The sequence below is a fragment of the Phyllobates terribilis genome, unplaced genomic scaffold (genome assembly GCF_046119375.1).
Source record: "Phyllobates terribilis strain yellow unplaced genomic scaffold, ASM4611937v1 Scaffold_1__5_contigs__length_1240528914, whole genome shotgun sequence".
Classification (NCBI taxonomy): domain Eukaryota; kingdom Metazoa; phylum Chordata; class Amphibia; order Anura; family Dendrobatidae; genus Phyllobates; species Phyllobates terribilis.
The window spans coordinates 597,384,421-597,403,682 of record NW_027362761.1 but is presented as its reverse complement, the minus strand read 5'-3'; the positions used below and the strand labels follow the sequence as shown (position 1 = coordinate 597,403,682).

Genomic DNA, 19,262 nt, shown 5'->3' with positions numbered 1-19,262 from the left:
TTAATCATCTCTGTAGTGAGAGAGCTAGAATGGAGTTGCTGTACAGGGGACGTCCTTATAAACAGTATGGTGTGCACATAAATCACGAGCCTCAGTGCAACAACTCGGATCTAGTCATCTCTGTAGTGAGACAACCAGAATGGAGTCTCCTTTTTCTTCTCTCTCTGGGGCCCACCCGACATTTCACCAGTACTCTGCCAGGCCAGTCCGACCCCGTCTCCACCATAGGGAGAGATCCAGGAGGTAAAAGTGAAGCCTTTGGACTTAATGATTGTTCTGTGTACTCTGGAGGGGAGCTGACCTCCAGGGCTGGGCTCTTGGTAAACAGAGCTGAATCCTGTTTCCTGTGCGGGCAAACCGCGCAGTTATAAGGACTATAGTGAGAGCTGTTCGGTTTATATCAAGAAGACTGAATATGTCTATATCTTTTGTTTTGGACTGGTTTATGAAGCCTGATTTTATAAACCAGCTAAAAATTGAAACAAGAAGCATTCCTGTACCATCAAATGGGCAATTGACACTCTTGAGGTACTACTTGCTAGGCCGGAAGAGGGCTTAATAGGCCATGATAGGCCCAGGTCTATTATGAACAGCTGTAGAGGTGAGCGGGACGGCTGTTCACCATATCTCCACCCTAGAGAGGGTTGTTCCAGGAGGTAAAAGTGAAGCCTTTGAACTTCATGATTGTTCTGTGTACTCTGGAGGGGAACTGACCTGTAGAGCTGGGCCCTTGGTAAACAGAGCTGAATCCCGTTTCCTGTGGGGGCGAACTGCACAGTTATAAGGACTATAGTGAGTGCTGTTCGGTTTATATCAAGAAGATTGACTATGTCTATATTCTTTTGGTTAGACTGGTTTATGAAGCCTGGTTTAACAAACCAGTTGAAAATTTAAACAAAAAGAATTCCTGTGACTACCTTGCTAAGCAGCCGAGTGAGCTGCCGCACAAGTTTTAGGATACACTTATACATTAATGTATAATTCTGTGCACATGGATGATATATAGATATTTTTTATCTGAATAGTATTTGCTGTTTGGATAACAGATGTTTATTGGCAAAACATGTCTTACTAATAATTTCTTTTATCTGACATGGGACTTTCCATAGAAAGTAACCTGTATTATTTTTTGCTCTGTTTCCCAATGAAACAATTGAAAAAAAAATGTATACTTTCCCATGAGTTCTAAATATCTAAATATAATTAATTTGTGGATATGTATTTTTTGGGTATGGGTTCTTTGACGTCCAGTTAGAATAGACTTTTGCTTAAAGCACTTTCCACATTCAGAACATGAATATGGCTTCTCCCCAGTGTGAATTCTCAGATGTCTAACAAAAGCAAATTTGTCAACAAAGCGTTTCCCCTGTGTGAGTTTTTAGATGTATAGCTAGCTGTGATCTCCAGGCAAAACAAATTTCACATTCTGGACATTAAAATTGTTTACCTGTGTGAATTCTTTGATGAACAATTAGAGATGACTTATGGTTGTAACATTTTCCACACAGAGCACAAGAAAATGGCTTCTCCCCCGTGTGAATTATTTGATGTCTAACAAGATTTGTTTTCTGGATAAAACATTTCTCACATTCTGAACATGAATACGGCTTCTCCCCTGTGTGAGTTTTTATATGTGAAGCAAGCGTTGATTTCCAAGTAAAACTTTTTGTACATTCTGGACATGAGTACGGCTTCTCCCCCGTGTGAGTTCTTAGATGATCAGCCAGAGCTGATTTAGTGCTATAACATTTCCCACATTCTAAACATTCTAAAACCGGCTTCTCCCCGGTGTGAATTCTCAGATGTCTAAGAAAAGCGTATTTGTAAATAAAACATTTCCCACATTGTGAACAAAAAAAAGTCTTCTCGCCTGTGTGTATTTTTAGATGCACAACAAGCTTTGATTTCCGATTAAAAGATTTTCCACATTCTGAACATGAGAATGGCTTCTCCCCTGTGTGAGTATTTTGATGTTTAAAAAGATTTGATTTGTGGATAAAACGTTCTCCACGTTCTGGACATGAAAATGGTTTCTCCCCTGTGTGAGTTCTATGATGTTCAACTAGAGCTGCTTTTCGGCTAAAACATTTCCCACATAGGGTACAAGAAAATGGCTTCTCCTCTGTGTGAATTCTTTCATGATTAACAAGATCTGATTTCTGGATAAAACATTTTGCACATTCTGGACATGAGTACAGCTTCTCCCCTGTGTGAGTTCTTAGATGTTCAACAAGAGTTGATTTACTTTTATAACATTTCCCACATTCTAAACATAAAACAGACTTAGACTCTGAGTGCATTTTGTGATTTTCTACCAGATGTGGAGTCTGAGTAAAACAATTCCCACTTTCTGGGCATGAATCCGGTATTTCCCCCGTGTGAGCTCTGTGATATTGAACATCACTTCGGTAACTTTCATTCTGCTCTATCTCATGCAGTGAATCAGTAGATAGGACTTTTTTAAAATCATCAGACGACAGATCTTGGATGCGAAGGGCTGATGGTATATCTTGTATGACAGTATTCTTTTCATAAGTATGAAGGATAAAATCACAATCATCTGTAAAAAAAATAAAATAAAAACAGATTGTAATTTTTTTAAGACTATAACATTAAAACCTTAATTTCACAGATAAGCTCAGACTCCTGACTGCAGGACGACCACAAAAGTGAGTGTCTAAAGCCTCTATAACAATGGAGGAGTCAGCAATAGAAATGTACAACCAAGCAGATATGTCCTACTCTTTCTGATTAGAACAAAACTAACAAAAACAAACTCTGTACATTTCTTGACCTATAAGAAAGGCAGAATGCTGGAAATACTTTATCCTTTTTCTTATTATCAAGTTCATGTCCTTCTGATGAAAGGACAATCCATTTAGAATCCCACACCCTAAATTTATTAAACTTATGGGACCAGACTTCCTTTCCAGGGGCGTATCTGGGGGGGGGGGGGGGGGGACGGACGTCTTTCAGATGCAAGTACAAATGAAGCTCTGACAGTCGGCACTTCTGAGTCAGGACAACGTCAGCAGCGTGATCAGGTCATCTGATCACTCTGCTGACGTCACTCTACGATGCCGCATAGGTGCAAAGAACATTGGTGGTAAGCACTTCAATGGAGATGAAGAAACTGAAGATTTATTGTTAAGGAGGGGGAGAAGTTTGGGGAAACCTTATGGGAAGTGTGGAATGTGTGGGGTGAGGAAACAGTATGAGTAGGGGGAGGAGTGAATTGGGGGGAATGGATGCAGAAACAGTATGCGGAGCGGCAGATGTACTGTATGAGGAGACAGTATAATTGGGGGGGGTGGGAAGAGGTACAGAAACAGTATGGGGAGTGAGGATGCATGAGGAGACAATATGGAGACTGAGGGGGGGAAATGTGTGAGGAGACAGTATGAGGAGGGAGTGGGAAATGTGTGAGGAGACTGATGGAGTGGGAAATGTGTGAGGAAACAGTATGAGGAGCGGGGGTAGGAGAATGGGTGCAAAAACAGTATAGGGTGCAGGGGAAGTAGGGACATATGAGAAAAAAGTACATTGAGTTAGGGGGGATATGTGTTAAGAGACAGTATGTGGAAAGAGTGGGGAATGTGTGAGGAGACAGTAGGAGAAGTGGAGTGTGGGAATGGGTGCAGAAACAGTATGCATTAGGTGGGAACGGGAATGTATGAAGAGAAAGTACAGAGAGCGAGGGTAGGAGTGTGTGAGGGGGAACTGTATAGAGTGTGGCTGTATGGGGGAAGGAGGCACAGTGTGAAGGGACAGTGTGAAGCGGGGGCCCAGTACGGTAAAGGACAGTGTCGAGTCCATGTACCATAAGAGGGGCAGTGTAGGGGTCATATTTTGTGCAGGGAGCACATTGAGGGGCAATTATTCAGGGGCTCTGTGTAGCGCAGATATATTTATTAATTAGAATTATAATGACACTGTTACTTTTAAGGACACCGTGTCAGGATGTGCTGCAAAAGACCAGAAGAGATGGAAGTCTGCAGAGACGTGACGTGAATGTGAAAAGTCCTCATGGCATTTGGACAAGACGAAGAAGAAAAGAAACAGAACGACTCCAATCAGAGAAGTTTCCACCTATAAGGTACCTGGATTTAAATGTTCATTTGTGATACTCACTACATCTTATCAGTACTGTGGTTGCTGTATGGTCTGCAGTCTAATGATCGCTGGTAACAACTATTCCCAGAATCATCTTATCACTGTTAAGGACTGTGACGATACAGAGTAAAATCTTAATAAGCCAGACGATTAGATTAGTTCATCCAAGAGAAATACACTATTGTGTTTAAATTGACATATATGTTTGTGTATTTCTAAAGGTCAGATCAGTATTTGTATAACCCTGAATGCTGTGAATTCTATTCGTTTGGAAACAATCATGTTTACTATGCTAATGACAAATTGTACTAAGTCAGCTGAAGGTTTATTTGCAATAGCCCCTGTGATACCAACTATGTAAATGGATAGCTAAAACAATGTTAGCTAAGCCATGTGAGGCTGCCCTCCAAAAACCCCTTGACCTGTGTATGTGTATGCAAAAAGGAGATATGCTTCTGTAGGTGTCAGACTTGAGACAGAGTCAAGGAGAGTCAGAAGGACTTTGGAAGGAGAATTGGAGACATCTTTCAGGAAAGTAGATGTATTGCATGGCATCTAAAGAGACACAGATTTGTATTCTACATGATTCTAGTCTAAGGGTAACGGCCCTGACTGGAAAGATTAGTATTTGCTCCATTAATCATCAGAGAGACATGGATACTTTTGGGGAGTCCAGGAGAGGACGAAAAAGTCACCCGGCCTCATGAATATGTTGTTTGGGGTTGCTAGGAGGGATCCATCGGTCGGACGGCCCAATTGAAACTCTCAGAGAGGCCAGGGTGGGACCATTGGGTCTCCTGGCCTTGGACATCGATGGACTGCTAGCTTCCTAAGCTTGCCGCTACCTCCTCTTTGTGGGGGCCCGCCAGAAGCCACTGGTTGAGGTAGTTGGCCCTGGAAGTCTCCAAAGTCGCAGCTGTTCTATCCCAGGCGGACAGAGAAAGAAGGGTGAGACTGTGTAATGTTGTACCATCTTGGGTATTTGCTGGGACTATTCTGTGTGTTTATTGTCCACTTTGTGGTTCAATAAAGTATTGCCATGCTGTTTTACCCTCACCCTGTGTTGTCTGAGTAGCGTTATGCCCACGGAAAACCCCGAGTCTTCACAAGGACACACTGGAAATTGTAGGTTCATGCAATACAAAGGTATATGGAGCTGACCTGACATTACAATTAATAGCTGTAGTAAGCTTGGTGATGTATTCAAGCACTGATTGTGATTCTGTTGCTGTAATTATGCACTCATGGTGGTTCTGGTGATGTATTTCTGTACTGATGGTGGTCCTGGTGATGCATTCATGTACTGATGGTGATTTTGGTGACATATTCATGTACCAATGGTGGTTCTGGGGATTTGTTCCTGTACTGATGGTGGTCCTGGTGATGTATTCATGTATTGATGGTGGTTCTGGTGCTGCATTCGTGTACTAATGAAGGTCCTGGTGATGTATTCATGTACTGATTATGGGTTCTGGTGATGTGTTCTTGTATTGGTTGTTCTTGTGATTTATAAACTGATGGTGGTTCTGGTGATGTAGAGCTGTATTCACGGTGGTTCTGGTGATGTATTTCTGTACAGATGGTGGTCCTTGTGATGTATTACTCTACTGCTGTGTGTCCTAGCGATGTATTTATGTACTGATGGTGATTTTGGTGACATATTCATGTTCTGATCATTGTTCTGGTGCTGTAATTATGTACTGATGGTGGTACTGTGGCACCCCAGGAGTCCGGTTGCCACAGTGGCATTGCCTCCCTCACAAGGGGTGATGCCATGCCTGGAAGCAAGCAGGGGTCCCCTAGTCAGGTATACTAACATGCAACACGTCCCTGGCTCCAGACCAGCAGGGGGAGCTCCTCCCCTTAGCAACTGGGATCTGGAGGCGGGGTTAGTTAGACTTAGTGGGAGGGAGTTGAAGTCAGGACGTGGAAGAGGAAAGACCTAGGGAGTGGAGCTGCGCGGCAGTTCACCCCTGCGGATAGGAGCACGGAAGAGCCGGACACCAGAGTCCGAGGTTGTGGGGCACCGAAGGCCCAGCAGCAGAAACCGGAGGGCAGGAGACTGCATGTCTCCTGGCCCCACCAGACGCCCGGAGGCTCAGCACCACTGCAGGGCCCAGCACCGCCACGTGGGAGCGACGCATCAGCAAGGCCGGAGCTGCCTGCCATACGGGTGAGCACAAGGACGTTGTACTCAGGGACGAGGGCCACAGCACAGCTACAGGCTGCAGGGCCAGAGAGATTAGTGCAAAAGGGAAGGCCTACAACTCCACCTGGCGAGGTGGATTCCTTACTTGCTTCCAGGCTGCCCGGACTTCCGCTTCTAGCCAGCACCCGTGTCCCGGTCTGCCTAACCACCGCCAGTAAACATAAGAGGAAACCGCCATTGAGTTGTGGACTGATTATTAACTGCGCCATCACCCCTGCACTACACCGCCCAGCATCATTTACTGCACTACAACATCTACACTGCCCTGGAGCTAAGCTCTACCTGTGGAGAGCCAAACCAACTCTGCTGCATTAAACACCAGCTTCAGAGGACTTGCGCGGCAGCGGTGGCTACCTATAGCCGCATACCACAGGTGGCGTTACGAATTGCATACATAAAAACTATAAAATTCCCCTTTTTACTGACCGCCCTGGGTCACGGACCAGGTCACCGCTACTGTGACATCTCCCCAAGCAACGAGCGGCCCGGCACCGAGTACCCCACGACCCAGGGGGCGAGTCAGTTCTGGTTATGTATTTATGCACTGATGGTTGTCTTGGTGATGTATTCATGTACTGATTATGTATTTCTATACTGATGGGGTTTCAGTTGCTGTGTTTCTGTACTGATGCTGGTTTTGGCGATGTATTTGTGTATTGATGGTGATTCTGGTGCTGCATTCATGTACTAAGTGTGGTCCTGATGATGTATTCATGTACTGACTGTTGGTTTTGGTGATGTGATAATGTATAGATGGTTGTTCTGGTGATTTATTTATGAACTGTTGGTGGTTCTGGTTATGTAGTCCTGTATTGGTGGTTTAGGTGATGCATTTTTGTACTGATAGTGGTTTTGGTGATGTATTCATATACTGAATGATGTAATTCTGTGCTGATGGTGGTTTTGGTGATGTATTTCTATACTGATGGGGGTTTGGTTGCTTTGTTTCGGTACTGATGGTGGTGATGTATTCCTGTGCTGTTATTGCTTCTGATCCTTTACACGTGTAACAATCCAGTACTTGTCAAATAACATGATCCATGGCTTTCACTACAAACCGGGACAACCCCTTAAATTATAACATTATACATTGTAATATGCCAATCCTAAAAGCGTGTAATATACTGTCAGGATTGGGCTCTGCTTGCCTGGTCCAACAGTCATCACTCATATGAGATTTTCATACTTAGGGTCACATTACAACTAGATTCTCTTACTGCTTCTCTCACTAAAGCAGAGACAGACATTTTTCCACTAGAGATTCAGAAAATTAGGAACAGCAGCTTGTCGCATACGAGTGGTCACATGACGACTACTCAAAAAGCTTGAGCTGTGTATAAGAGGGGGCGCCAAAATGAAGTCTTGCCCCGGGTGTCGGAAAACCTAGAGCGGATGGATTCTGTTCCAGGACTCACCTGATTTTCATACCCTGTTCTAATAGTTTCAACAGATACATGTGATTGTGTTCATAATTAGTCACTCAGTCATAAGGACCTCCCCCTTGTCTCTTTGCCTTTTCTTCTCTTTTTTCTCCATTCTTTTCTTTTTTCTTCTTATATGGGCTTTTCAGATATAATATAGAATTTTCCTCAAAATATATGATTCTCTTATAGGCGGTTACCTTACAAATATTATATTGTTCAATATACTACCATTTGAATTGTTATTTGAAAAAAATGACCCCATTTGATCATTTTTCTATAATTCTATTTTGTTATATTTTCTTCAAAATCGAATACAATATATTTTTCTTGATTTGCAAAATGTAAAATGATTAATAATTAATGCTTAATTGATGTTTAATAAAACAGATTGAATATAAGTTAATGGTTTCTTAGTCCAAACAAAATTTTCCTTGAACAAAAAGCAAATTCTGAAAATATTAATGTCATTCACATAGGCAGAATTCATCTCGAGCTGCAATCTACATCTATAATATAACTGCAGCCTGTGTTATCACCTATAACAGTGTTTTGGATGAAGGACTGACTGAAAAAACCTGATAGCTGAGAAATCAGTTTAATTTGGTGACTGAGCGGAAACTGTGACTTCTCTTCTTATCCCGCGGTCACCACTCACCTGGGCGGTTATCTGTAGGGGGCTCCTCTTTACACCGCTGATCGCCCCTCACATTTCTCTCTGGAGCATTAATATTGTTCAGATCTTTATCCCGATCCAAAAGCTGCAAAACAAATATTGTAAAAGTCCCCGATGATTGGAGAAGTCACCGGGAATAATGGTGAGAAGATCCGGCCATGTCTGTGGTCAGCTGTGATCCTGCCGTCTCCACCGCTCTCATTACACAAGTATAAAACATCTAATACTGGAGGAGAAGACAAGACTGAACACAAGGAGGTCACAGCCGTCTACACATCATAGGGGAGATCTCCATCTACCTGATGGTCCTGTGCAGGAGGAGGAGCGGGACATCTCTCTGGGGTTGCCCTCTTACTGGAGAAACCTGCAGGAGACACAGACAGGACTGACATCATTATTACATACAGAGAATTATAGGCCATGTGGATTTCCTGTCTATTACCTGGTGATGTGCGGGGCCGGTGCTCCTCCATCATCACCTCCTTGTACTGATCCTTGTGTCCTTCTAGATACTCCCACTCCTCCATGGAGAAATGGACGGTGACGTCCTGACACCTTATAGGAACCTGACACACACAATGATACCGTCATCACCCAGAATCCTCCAGTGCCGTCCTGTATAATGTCCCAGCATTCCCAGCAGTGTCACCTCTCCAGTCAGCAGCTCAATCATCTTGTGGGTGAGTTCTAGGATCTTCTGGTCATTGATGTCCTCATGTATCCGGGGGTGAGGTGGAGGCCCCGGGATTGGGCTCAGGGTTCCTCCCCATCCTTCAGACACAGGGTCCTGACAGCGATCACTAGAGGTCTTCTTCACTACTGTGTAATCCTGAGTGTGGAGACATTAATAATCACTACAGACATTTCCAGAGTCCATCACCTCTCCGGTCATATCACCTGTTATTCCCATAGATAATGATGTCATGTGATGATATCACAACCTCTCACCTCTCCGGTCATATCACCTGTTATTCCCATAGATAATGATGTCATGTGATGACATCACAACCTCTCACCTCTCCGGTCATATCATCTGTTATTCCTATAGATAATGATGTCATGTGATGACATCACAACCTCTCACCTCTCCGGTCATATCTCCTGTTATTCCCATAGATAATGATGTCATGTGATGACATCACAACCTCTCACCTCTCCGGTCATATCACCTGTTATTCCCACAGATAATGATGTGATGTGATGACATCACAACCTCTCACCTCTCCGGTAAGATGGAAGATTATCTCCAGGGTGAGGTTTAGTATCCTCTCTGCCATCTTGTGTCTGTCTTTATGGGTAAATCAGGAAAAATTTCCTTGTTAGAAAAAAAAAAAAACAACTTAAGATCATTTATTGTAAAGTGAATGAAACAATATTAAAGAAAATTCTGAAAGTGAAAAACACAAATATTAATAAATGGAAACCATTGAGGGCGTATAAGGTGCAGATGATGTGTTCTGTGTCTGCTTGGATTGAGCAGATGAGAGACTTGTCAGGACACTGGGCAAAACTGTAACTGAAAAAGACCTGGGTGTATTGGTGGACGACAAGCTCACGTTTAGTGGCCAGTGTCAGGCAGCTGCTGCAAAGGCAAATAAAATAATGGGATGCATTAAAAGAGGCATAGATGCTCATGAGGAGAAGATAATTTTACCTCTATACAAGTCACTAGTGCGACCACACTTAGAATACTGTGTACAGTTCTGGTCTCCGGTGTATAAGAAAGACATAGCTGAACTAGAGCGGGTGCAGAGAAGAGCGACCAAGGTTATTAGAGGACTGGGGGGTCTGCAATACCAAAACAGGTTATTACACTTCGGGTTATTTACTGTGGAAAAAAGAAGGCTTAGGGGTGATCTTATTACTATGTACAAGTATATGAGGGGACAGTACAAAGACCTTTCTACTGATCTTTTTACTCTGAGGCCTGAGACGGGGACAAGGGGGCATCTTCTACGTCTGGAGGAAAGAAGGTTTAATCATAATCACAGACGCGGATTCTTTACTGTAAGAGCAGTGACACTATGGAGCTCTCTGCCACATGATGTTGTAATGAGTGATTCACTACAAAAATTTAAGAAGGGCATGGATACCTTTCTTGAAAAGTATAATATTACAGGTTATATATACTAGATTCCTTGATAGGGCGTTGATCCAGGGAACTAGTCTGATTGTCGTATGGAGTCGGGAAGGAATTTTTTTCCCCAATGTGGAGCTTGGTGTTTGCCACATGGTTTTTTTTTGCCTTCCTCTGGATCAACATGTTAGGCTATGGGTTGAACTAGATGGACTTAGTCTTCCTTCAACCTTAAAAACTATGTTCCAGCAGTGTAATGATGTGATGTCTTCACATGACGGCTCACGTCTCCTCCAGGGAGCTTCGGGCTCCTCAGCTTACAGCACTTTCCCATGATGCATAGCGTTATTTCTCCTAAGGCCACAGCCCAACTATCTGTATTTGGTCAGTATTTTTTCTCAGGAGTGGGAGACAAAACCAGGCGAGGAATAATCAGAGAAAAGGTATAATAGAAACAAGTCACCAATTCTGCATTTATCACCCACTCCTGGTTTTGGCTCCCACTCCTGAGAAAAAATACTGACTGAATACTGACCAAATACTGATAGTGGGGCCGTGGCCTAAGACTGACACTTACCCCCCAGTGCTGCTGTGAGAGCAGCTGAGCCAGAAGAGCAGACAGGAGAGGTGGTGGCCTCTGTGCGCTGCAGCCTCCACTGACCACAGTCCACAGAGCCGGACAGCAGAAAGCAGCAGAAGATGGAGGCAAAGCCGAGGACAATGTGCCGCAGAATGTTCTGTAGGAGCCGGACTACAACGGAGGAGACTCCAAGATCAATGAGAGGAGCAGAAGCCGTCACCTCTGTACTAACGGTACACAGCGCCGGGTGACGATACTGATCACATCTGCAGTTATCATAGAAGCCTCCACTGCTGCTCATCCCCCCAGAGCAACCGAACCCCCGACCCGACTCCCCCATACACCGCCCATGTGCAAGTGATCAATGTCCCGCAGCACAGAATCATCTCAGCTACAAGTCCAGACCCCGAGATCAGGAACAGGACGGACAGACATAGGACATTACACAACTGTCCCAAATACTTATGAAAAAAATATTCCCCACAAACTGCATTGAACGACTGTACCCAATATATTATATATTTTAGGAGTCGGAGTCGCTCCATTTTATACCGACTCCACCAAAATGGACACCGACTCCACAGCCCTGATCCCCCCGCCAACCCCCGCTAAAAGGAAAAAAGCCCATACTCATCTCCTGCGCTGTATACACAACACACCGCCGTGTGCTGCCAGGACCTGTGTGACGTCACCGTCATGTGATCAGTCACATGATCAGGGGCGGAGCTCCAGGGTTCTCTGCTCAGTGTCTGCAGGACTCTGCTGTGCTGGATGATGTATAGTATTATAGAGGAGGACGGAGCGGAGCCGAGTGTGTAATGTACGGAGCGGAGCCGAGTGTGTAATGTGCGGAGCGGAGCCGAGTGTGTAATGTGCGAAGCGGAGCCGAGTGTGTAATGTACGGAGCCGAGTGTGTAATGTGCGGAGCGGAGCCGAGTGTGTAATGTGCGGAGCAGAGCCGAGTGTGTAATGTGCGGAGCCGAGTGTGTAATGTGCGGAGCGGAGCCGAGCGTGTAATGTGCGGAGCAGAGCCGAGCGTGTAATGTGGGGAGCGGAGCGTGTAATGTGCGAAGCGGAGCCGAGTGTGTAATGTGCGGAGCCGAGTGTGTAATGTGCGAAGCGGAGCCGAGTGTGTAATGTACGGAGCGGAGCCGAGTGTGTAATGTGGGGAGCCGAGTGTGTAATGTGCGAAGCGGAGCCGAGTGTGTAATGTACGGAGCGGAGCCGAGTGTGTAATGTGCGAAGCGGAGCCGAGTGTGTAATGTACGGAGCAGAGCCGAGTGTGTAATGTGCGGAGCGGAGCCGAGTGTGTAATGTGCGGAGCGGAGCCGAGCGTGTAATGTGGGGAGCCGAGTGTGTAATGTGCGAAGCGGAGCCGAGTGTGTAATGTACGGAGCAGAGCCGAGTGTGTAATGTACGGAGCAGAGCCGAGTGTGTAATGTGCGGAGCGGAGCCGAGTGTGTAATGTGCGGAGCGGAGCGGAGTGTGTAATGTGCGGAGCGGAGCCGAGTGTGTAATGTGCGGAGCGGAGCCGAGCGTGTAATGTGCGGAGCGGAGCCGAGCGTGTAATGTGCGGAGCCGAGCCGAGCGTGTAATGTGCGGAGCGGAGCCGAGCGTGTAATGAGCGGAGCCGAGCGTGTAATGTGCGGAGCGGAGCCGAGCGTGTAATGTGCGGAGCGGAGCCGAGCGTGTAATGTGCGGAGCGGAGCCGAGCGTGTAATGTGCGGAGCGGAGCCGAGCGTGTAATGTGCGGAGCGGAGCCGAGTGTGTAATGTGCGGAGTGGAGCCGAGCGTGTAATGTGCGGAGCCGAGTGTGTAATGTGCGGAGCCGAGCCGAGCGTGTAATGTGCGGAGCGGAGCCGAGCGTGTAATGTGCGGAGCGGAGCCGAGCGTGTAATGTGCGGAGCGGAGCCGAGTGTGTAATGTGCGGAGCGGAGCCGAGTGTGTAATGTGCGGAGCGGAGCCGAGCGTGTAATGTGCGGAGCGGAGCCGAGCGTGTAATGTGCGGAGCGGAGCCGAGCGTGTAATGTGCGGAGCGGAGCCGAGTGTGTAATGTGCGGAGCGGAGCCGAGCGTGTAATGTGCGGAGCCGAGTGTGTAATGTGCGGAGCGGAGCCGAGTGTGTAATGTGCGGAGCGGAGCCGAGTGTGTAATGTGCGGAGCGGAGCCGAGCGTGTAATGTGCAGAGCGGAGCCGAGTGTGTAATGTGCGGAGCCGAGTGTGTAATGTGCGGAGCGGAGCGTGTAATGTGCGGAGCGGAGCCGTGTGTGTAATGTGCGGAGCGGAGCCGAGTGTGTAATGTGCGGAGCGGAGCCGAGTGTGTAATGTGCGGAGCGGAGCCGTGTGTGTAATGTGCGGAGCGGAGCCGAGCGTGTAATGTGCGGAGCGGAGCGTGTAATGTGCGGAGCGGAGCCGTGTGTGTAATGTGCGGAGCGGAGCCGAGCGTGTAATGTGCGGAGCGGAGCGTGTAATGTGCGGAGCGGAGCCGAGTGTGTAATGTGCGGAGCGGAGCCGAGTGTGTAATGTGCGGAGCGGAGCCGTGTGTGTAATGTGCGGAGCGGAGCCGAGCGTGTAATGTGCGGAGCGGAGCCGAGCGTGTAATGTGCGGAGCGGAGCCGAACGTGTAATGTGCGGAGCGGAGCCGAGTGTGTAATGTGCGGAGCGGAGCCGAGTGTGTAATGTGCGGAGCCGAGTGTGTAATGTGCGGAGCGGAGCCGAGTGTGTAATGTGCGGAGCGGAGCCGAGTGTGTAATGTGCGGAGCCGAGCGTGTAATGTGCGGAGCGGAGCCGAGCGTGTAATGTGCAGAGCGGAGCCGAGTGTGTAATGTGCGGAGCGGAGCGTGTAATGTGCGGAGCGGAGCCGAGTGTGTAATGTGCGGAGCGGAGCCGAGCGTGTAATGTGCGGAGCCGTGCGTGTAATGTGCGGAGCGGAGCCGAGCGTGTAATGTGCGGAGCGGAGCCGAGCGTGTAATGTGCGGAGCGGAGCCGAGCGTGTAATGTGCGGAGCGGAGCCGAGCGTGTAATGTGCGGAGCGGAGCCGTGTGTGTAATGTGCGGAGCGGAGCCGAGCGTGTAATGTGCGGAGCGGAGCCGAGCGTGTAATGTGCGGAGCGGAGCCGAGCGTGTAATGTGCGGAGCAGAGCCGAGCGTGTAATGTGCGGAGCGGAGCCGAGTGTGTAATGTGCGGAGCGGAGCGTGTAATGTGCGGAGCGGAGCGTGTAATGTGCGGAGCGGAGCCGAGTGTGTAATGTGCGGAGCGGAGCCGAGCGTGTAATGTGCGGAGCAGAGCCGAGCGTGTAATGTGCGGAGCAGAGCCGAGCGTGTAATGTGCGGAGCAGAGCCGAGCGTGTAATGTGCGGAGCAGAGCCGAGTGTGTAATGTGCGGAGCGGAGCCGAGTGTGTAATGTGCGGAGCCGAGTGTGTAATGTGCGGAGCGGAGCCGAGCGTGTAATGTGCGGAGCGGAGCCGAGCGTGTAATGTGCGGAGCGGAGCCGAGCGTGTAATGTGCGGAGCCGAGTGTGTAATGTGCGGAGCCGAGCGTGTAATGTGCGGAGCGGAGCCGAGCGTGTAATGTGCGGAGCCGAGTGTGTAATGTGCGGAGCCGAGCGTGTAATGTGCGGAGCGGAGCCGAGCGTGTAATGTGCGGAGCGGAGCCGAGTGTGTAATGTGCGGAGCGGAGCCGAGTGTGTAATGTGCGGAGCGTAGCCGAGTGTGTAATGTGCGGAGCCGAGTGTGTAATGTGCGGAGCGGAGCCGAGCGTGTAATGTGCGGAGTGGAGCCGAGCGTGTAATGTGCGGAGTGGAGCCGAGCGTGTAATGTGCGGAGCGGAGCCGAGCGTGTAATGTGCGGAGCGGAGCCGAGCGTGTAATGTGCGGAGCGGAGCCGAGCGTGTAATGTGCGGAGCCGAGTGTGTAATGTGCGGAGCGGAGCCGAGTGTGTAATGTGCGGAGCGGAGCCAAGCGTGTAATGTGCGGAGCGGAGCCGAGCGCGTAATGTGCGGAGCGGAGCCGAGCGCGTAATGTGCGGAGCCGAGGGTGTAATGTGCGGAGCGGAGCCAAGCGTGTAATGTGCGGAGCGGAGCCGAGCGTTTTTATGTGCGGAGCGGAGCCGAGCGTGTAATGTGCGGAGCGGAGCCGAGCGTGTAATGTGCGGAGCGGAGCCGAGCGTGTAATGTGCGGAGCGGAGCCGAGTGTGTAATGAGCGGAGCCGAGTGTGTAATGTGCGGAGCGGAGCCGAGTGTGTAATGTGCGGAGCGGAGCCGAGTGTGTAATGTGCGGAGCGGAGCCGAGTGTGTAATGTGCGGAGCGGAGCCGAGCGTGTAATGTGCGGAGCGGAGCCGAGTGTGTAATGTGCGGAGCGGAGCGTGTAATGTGCGGAGCGGAGCCGAGTGTGTAATGTGCGGAGCGGAGCCGAGTGTGTAATGTGCGGAGCGGAGCCGTGTGTGTAATGTGCGGAGCGGAGCCGAGCGTGTAATGTGCGGAGCGGAGCAGAGCGTGTAATGTGCGTAGCGGAGCCGAGTGTGTAATGTGCGGAGCGGAGCCGAGCGTGTAATGTGCGGAGCCGAGTGTGTAATGTGCGGAGCGGAGCCGAGTGTGTAATGTGCGGAGCGGAGCCGAGTGTGTAATGTGCGGAGCCGAGTGTGTAATGTGCGGAGCGGAGCCGAGCGTGTAATGTGCAGAGCGGAGCCGAGTGTGTAATGTGCGGAGCGGAGCGTGTAATGTGCGGAGCGGAGCCGAGTGTGTAATGTGCGGAGCGGAGCCGTGTGTGTAATGTGCGGAGCGGAGCCGTGTGTGTAATGTGCGGAGCGGAGCTGAGCGTGTAATGTGCGGAGCGGAGCCGAGCGTGTAATGTGCGGAGCGGAGCCGAGCGTGTAATGTGCGGAGCGGAGCCGAGCATGTAATGTGCGGAGCGGAGCCGTGTGTGTAATGAGCGGAGCCGAGCGTGTAATGTGCGGAGCGGAGCCGAGTGTGTAATGAGCGGAGCCGAGCGTGTAATGTGCGGAGCGGAGCCGAGTGTGTAATGTGCGGAGCGGAGCCGTGTGTGTAATGTGCGGAGCGGAGCCGAGCGTGTAATGTGCGGAGCGGAGCCGAGCGTGTAATGTGCGGAGCGGAGCCGAGCGTGTAATGTGCGGAGCGGAGCCGAGCGTGTAATGTGCAGCGGAGCCGAGCGTGTAATGTGCGGAGCGGAGCCGAGCGTGTAATGTGCGGAGCGGAGCCGAGCGTGTAATGTGCGGAGCGGAGCCGAGCGTGTAATGTGCGGAGCGGAGCCGAGCGTGTAATGTGCGGAGCAGAGCCGAGCGTGTAATGTGTGGAGCGGAGCCGAGTGTGTAATGTGCAGAGCGGAGCCGAGTGTGTAATGTGCGGAGCGGAGCGTGTAATGTGCGGAGCGGAGCCGAGTGTGTAATGTGCGGAGCGGAGCCGAGCGTGTAATGTGCGGAGCGGAGCCGAGCGTGTAATGTGCGGAGCGGAGCCGAGTGTGTAATGTGCGGAGCGGAGCCGAGTGTGTAATGTGTGGAGCCGAGCGTGTAATGTGCGGAGCGGAGCCGAGCGTGTAATGTGCGGAGCCGAGCGTGTAATGTGCGGAGCGGAGCCGAGCGTGTAATGTGCGGAGCGGAGCCGAGTGTGTAATGTGCGGAGCGGAGCCGAGTGTGTAATGTGCGGAGCGGAGCCGAGTGTGTAATGTGCGGAGCCGAGTGTGTAATGTGCGGAGCAGAGCCGAGCGTGTAATGTGCGGAGCGGAGCCGAGCGTGTAATGTGCGGAGCGGAGCCGAGCGTGTAATGTGCGGAGCGGAGCCGAGCGTGTAATGTGCGGAGCGGAGCCGAGTGTGTAATGAGCGGAGCCGAGTGTGTACTGTGCGGAGCGGAGCCGAGTGTGTAATGAGCGGAGCCGAGTGTGTAATGTGCGGAGCGGAGGCGAGTGTGTAATGTGCGGAGCGGAGCCGAGTGTGTACTGTGCGGAGCGGAGCCGAGTGTGTAATGAGCGGAGCCGAGTGTGTAATGTGCGGAGCGGAGGCGAGTGTGTAATGTGCGGAGCGGAGCCGAGTGTGTAATGTGCGGAGCCGAGTGTGTAATGAGCGGAGCCGAGTGTGTAATGTGCGGAGTGGAGCCGAGCGTGTAATGTGCGGAGCGGAGCCAAGCGTGTAATGTGCGGAGCGGAGCCGAGCGTGTAATGTGTGGAGCGGAGCCGAGCGTGTAATGTGCGGAGCGGAGCCGAGCGCGTAATGTGCGGAGCGGAGCCTAGCGCGTAATGTGCGGAGCGGAGCCTAGCGCGTAATGTGCGGAGCGGAGCCGAGCGCGTAATGTGCGGAGCGGAGCCGAGCGCGTAATGTGCGGAGCCGAGGGTGTAATGTGCGGAGCGGAGCCGAGCGTGTAATGTGCAGAGCGTGTAATGTGCGGAGCGGAGCCGAGCGTGTAATGTGCGGAGCGGAGTCGAGCGTGTAATGTGCGGAGCCGAGCGTGTAATGTGCGGAGCGGAGCCGAGCGTGTAATGTGCGGAGCGGAGCCGAGCGTGTAATGTGCGGAGCGGAGCCGAGCGTGTAATGTGCGGAGCGGAGCCGAGTGTGTAATGAGCGGAGCCGAGTGTGTAATGTGCGGACCGGAGCCGAGTGTGTAATGTGCGGAGCGGAGCCGAGTGTGTAATGTGCGGAGCGGAGCCGAGTGTGTAATGTGCGGAGCGGAGCCGAGTGTAATGTGCGGAGCCGAGTGTGTAATGAGCGGAGCCGAGCGTGTAATGTGCGGAGCGGAGCCGAGCGTGTAATGTGCGGAGCGGAGCCGAGTGTGTAATGAGCGGAGCCGAGTGTGTAATGTGCGGAGCGGAGCCGAGTGTGTAATGTGCGGAGCCGAGCGTGTAATGTGCGGAGCGGAGCCAAGCGTGTAATGTGCGGAGCGGAGCCGAGCGCGTAATGTGCGGAGCGGAGCCGAGCGCGTAATGTGCGGAGCCGAGGGTGTAATGTGCGGAGCGGAGCCAAGCGTGTAATGTGCGGAGCGGAGCCGAGCGTGTAATGTGCGGAGCGGAGCCGAGCGTTTTTATGTGCGGAGCGGAGCCGAGCGTGTAATGTGCGGAGCGGAGCCGAGCGTGTAATGTGCGGAGCCGAGCGTGTAATGTGCGGAGCGGAGCCGAGTGTGTAATGAGCGGAGCCGAGTGTGTAATGTGCGGAGCGGAGCCGAGTGTGTAATGAGCGGAGCCGAGTGTGTAATGTGCGGAGCGGAGCCGAGTGTGTAATGTGCGGAGCGGAGCCGAGTGTGTAATGTGCGGAGCGGAGCCGAGTGTGTAATGTGCGGAGCGGAGCCGAGCGTGTAATGTGCGGAGCGGAGCCGAGTGTGTAATGTGCGGAGCGGAGCGTGTAATGTGCGGAGCGGAGCCGAGTGTGTAATGTGCGGAGCGGAGCCGAGTGTGTAATGTGCGGAGCGGAGCCGTGTGTGTAATGTGCGGAGCGGAGCCGAGCGTGTAATGTGCGTAGCGGAGCCGAGTGTGTAATGTGCGGAGCGGAGCCGAGCGCGTAATGTGCGGAGCCGAGGGTGTAATGTGCGGAGCGGAGCCGAGCGTGTAATGTGCGGAGCGTGTAATGTGCGGAGCGGAGCCGAGCGTGTAATGTGCGGAGCGGAGTCGAGCGTGTAATGTGCGGAGCCGAGCGTGTAATGTGCGGAGCGGAGCCGAGCGTGTAATGTGCGGAGCGGAGCCGAGCATGTAATGTGCGGAGCCGAGCGTGTAATGTGCGGAGCGGAGCCGAGTGTGTAATGAGCGGAGCCGAGTGTGTAATGTGCGGACCGGAGCCGAGTGTGTAATGTGCGGAGCGGAGCCGAGTGTGTAATGTGCGGAGCGGAGCCGAGTGTGTAATGTGCGGAGCGGAGCCGAGTGTAATGAGCGGAGCCGAGCGTGTAATGTGCGGAGCGGAGCCGAGCGTGTAATGTGCGGAGCGGAGCCGAGTGTGTAATGAGCGGAGCCGAGTGTGTAATGTGCGGAGCGGAGCCGAGTGTGTAATGTGCGGAGCCGAGCGTGTAATGTGCGGAGCGGAGCCAAGCGTGTAATGTGCGGAGCGGAGCCGAGCGCGTAATGTGCGGAGCGGAGCCGAGCGCGTAATGTGCGGAGTCGAGGGTGTAATGTGCGGAGCGGAGCCAAGCGTGTAATGTGCGGAGCGGAGCCGAGCGTGTAATGTGCGGAGCGGAGCCGAGCGTTTTTATGTGCGGAG

General features: G+C 51.0%; 1 protein-coding gene across 3 annotated transcripts; it reads right to left on the bottom strand.

The window, feature by feature from the left end:
* Window positions 1-751: 751 nt before the first annotated feature.
* Window positions 752-11,779, bottom strand: LOC141272123 (uncharacterized). 3 transcript variants are annotated; one of them, XM_073682475.1, is made up of 8 exons: window positions 11,707-11,761; window positions 10,074-10,207; window positions 9,640-9,734; window positions 9,069-9,248; window positions 8,862-8,985; window positions 8,719-8,783; window positions 8,402-8,504; window positions 752-2,560 (listed from the first exon to the last, which is right to left on the bottom strand). In XM_073682475.1, exons 3-8 carry the CDS (start codon window positions 9,694-9,696, stop codon window positions 1,434-1,436), a joined length of 1,656 nt encoding a protein of 551 aa, XP_073538576.1. In that variant the 5' UTR covers window positions 9,697-9,734; window positions 10,074-10,207; window positions 11,707-11,761; the 3' UTR covers window positions 752-1,433. The 3 variants fall into 3 exon arrangements, with proteins under 3 accessions (XP_073538576.1, XP_073538567.1, XP_073538583.1); XM_073682466.1 differs by lacking the exon at window positions 10,074-10,207 and having other exon boundaries at window positions 11,707-11,779; XM_073682482.1 differs by lacking the exon at window positions 11,707-11,761 and having other exon boundaries at window positions 10,074-10,945.
* Window positions 11,780-19,262: the final 7,483 nt, after the last annotated feature.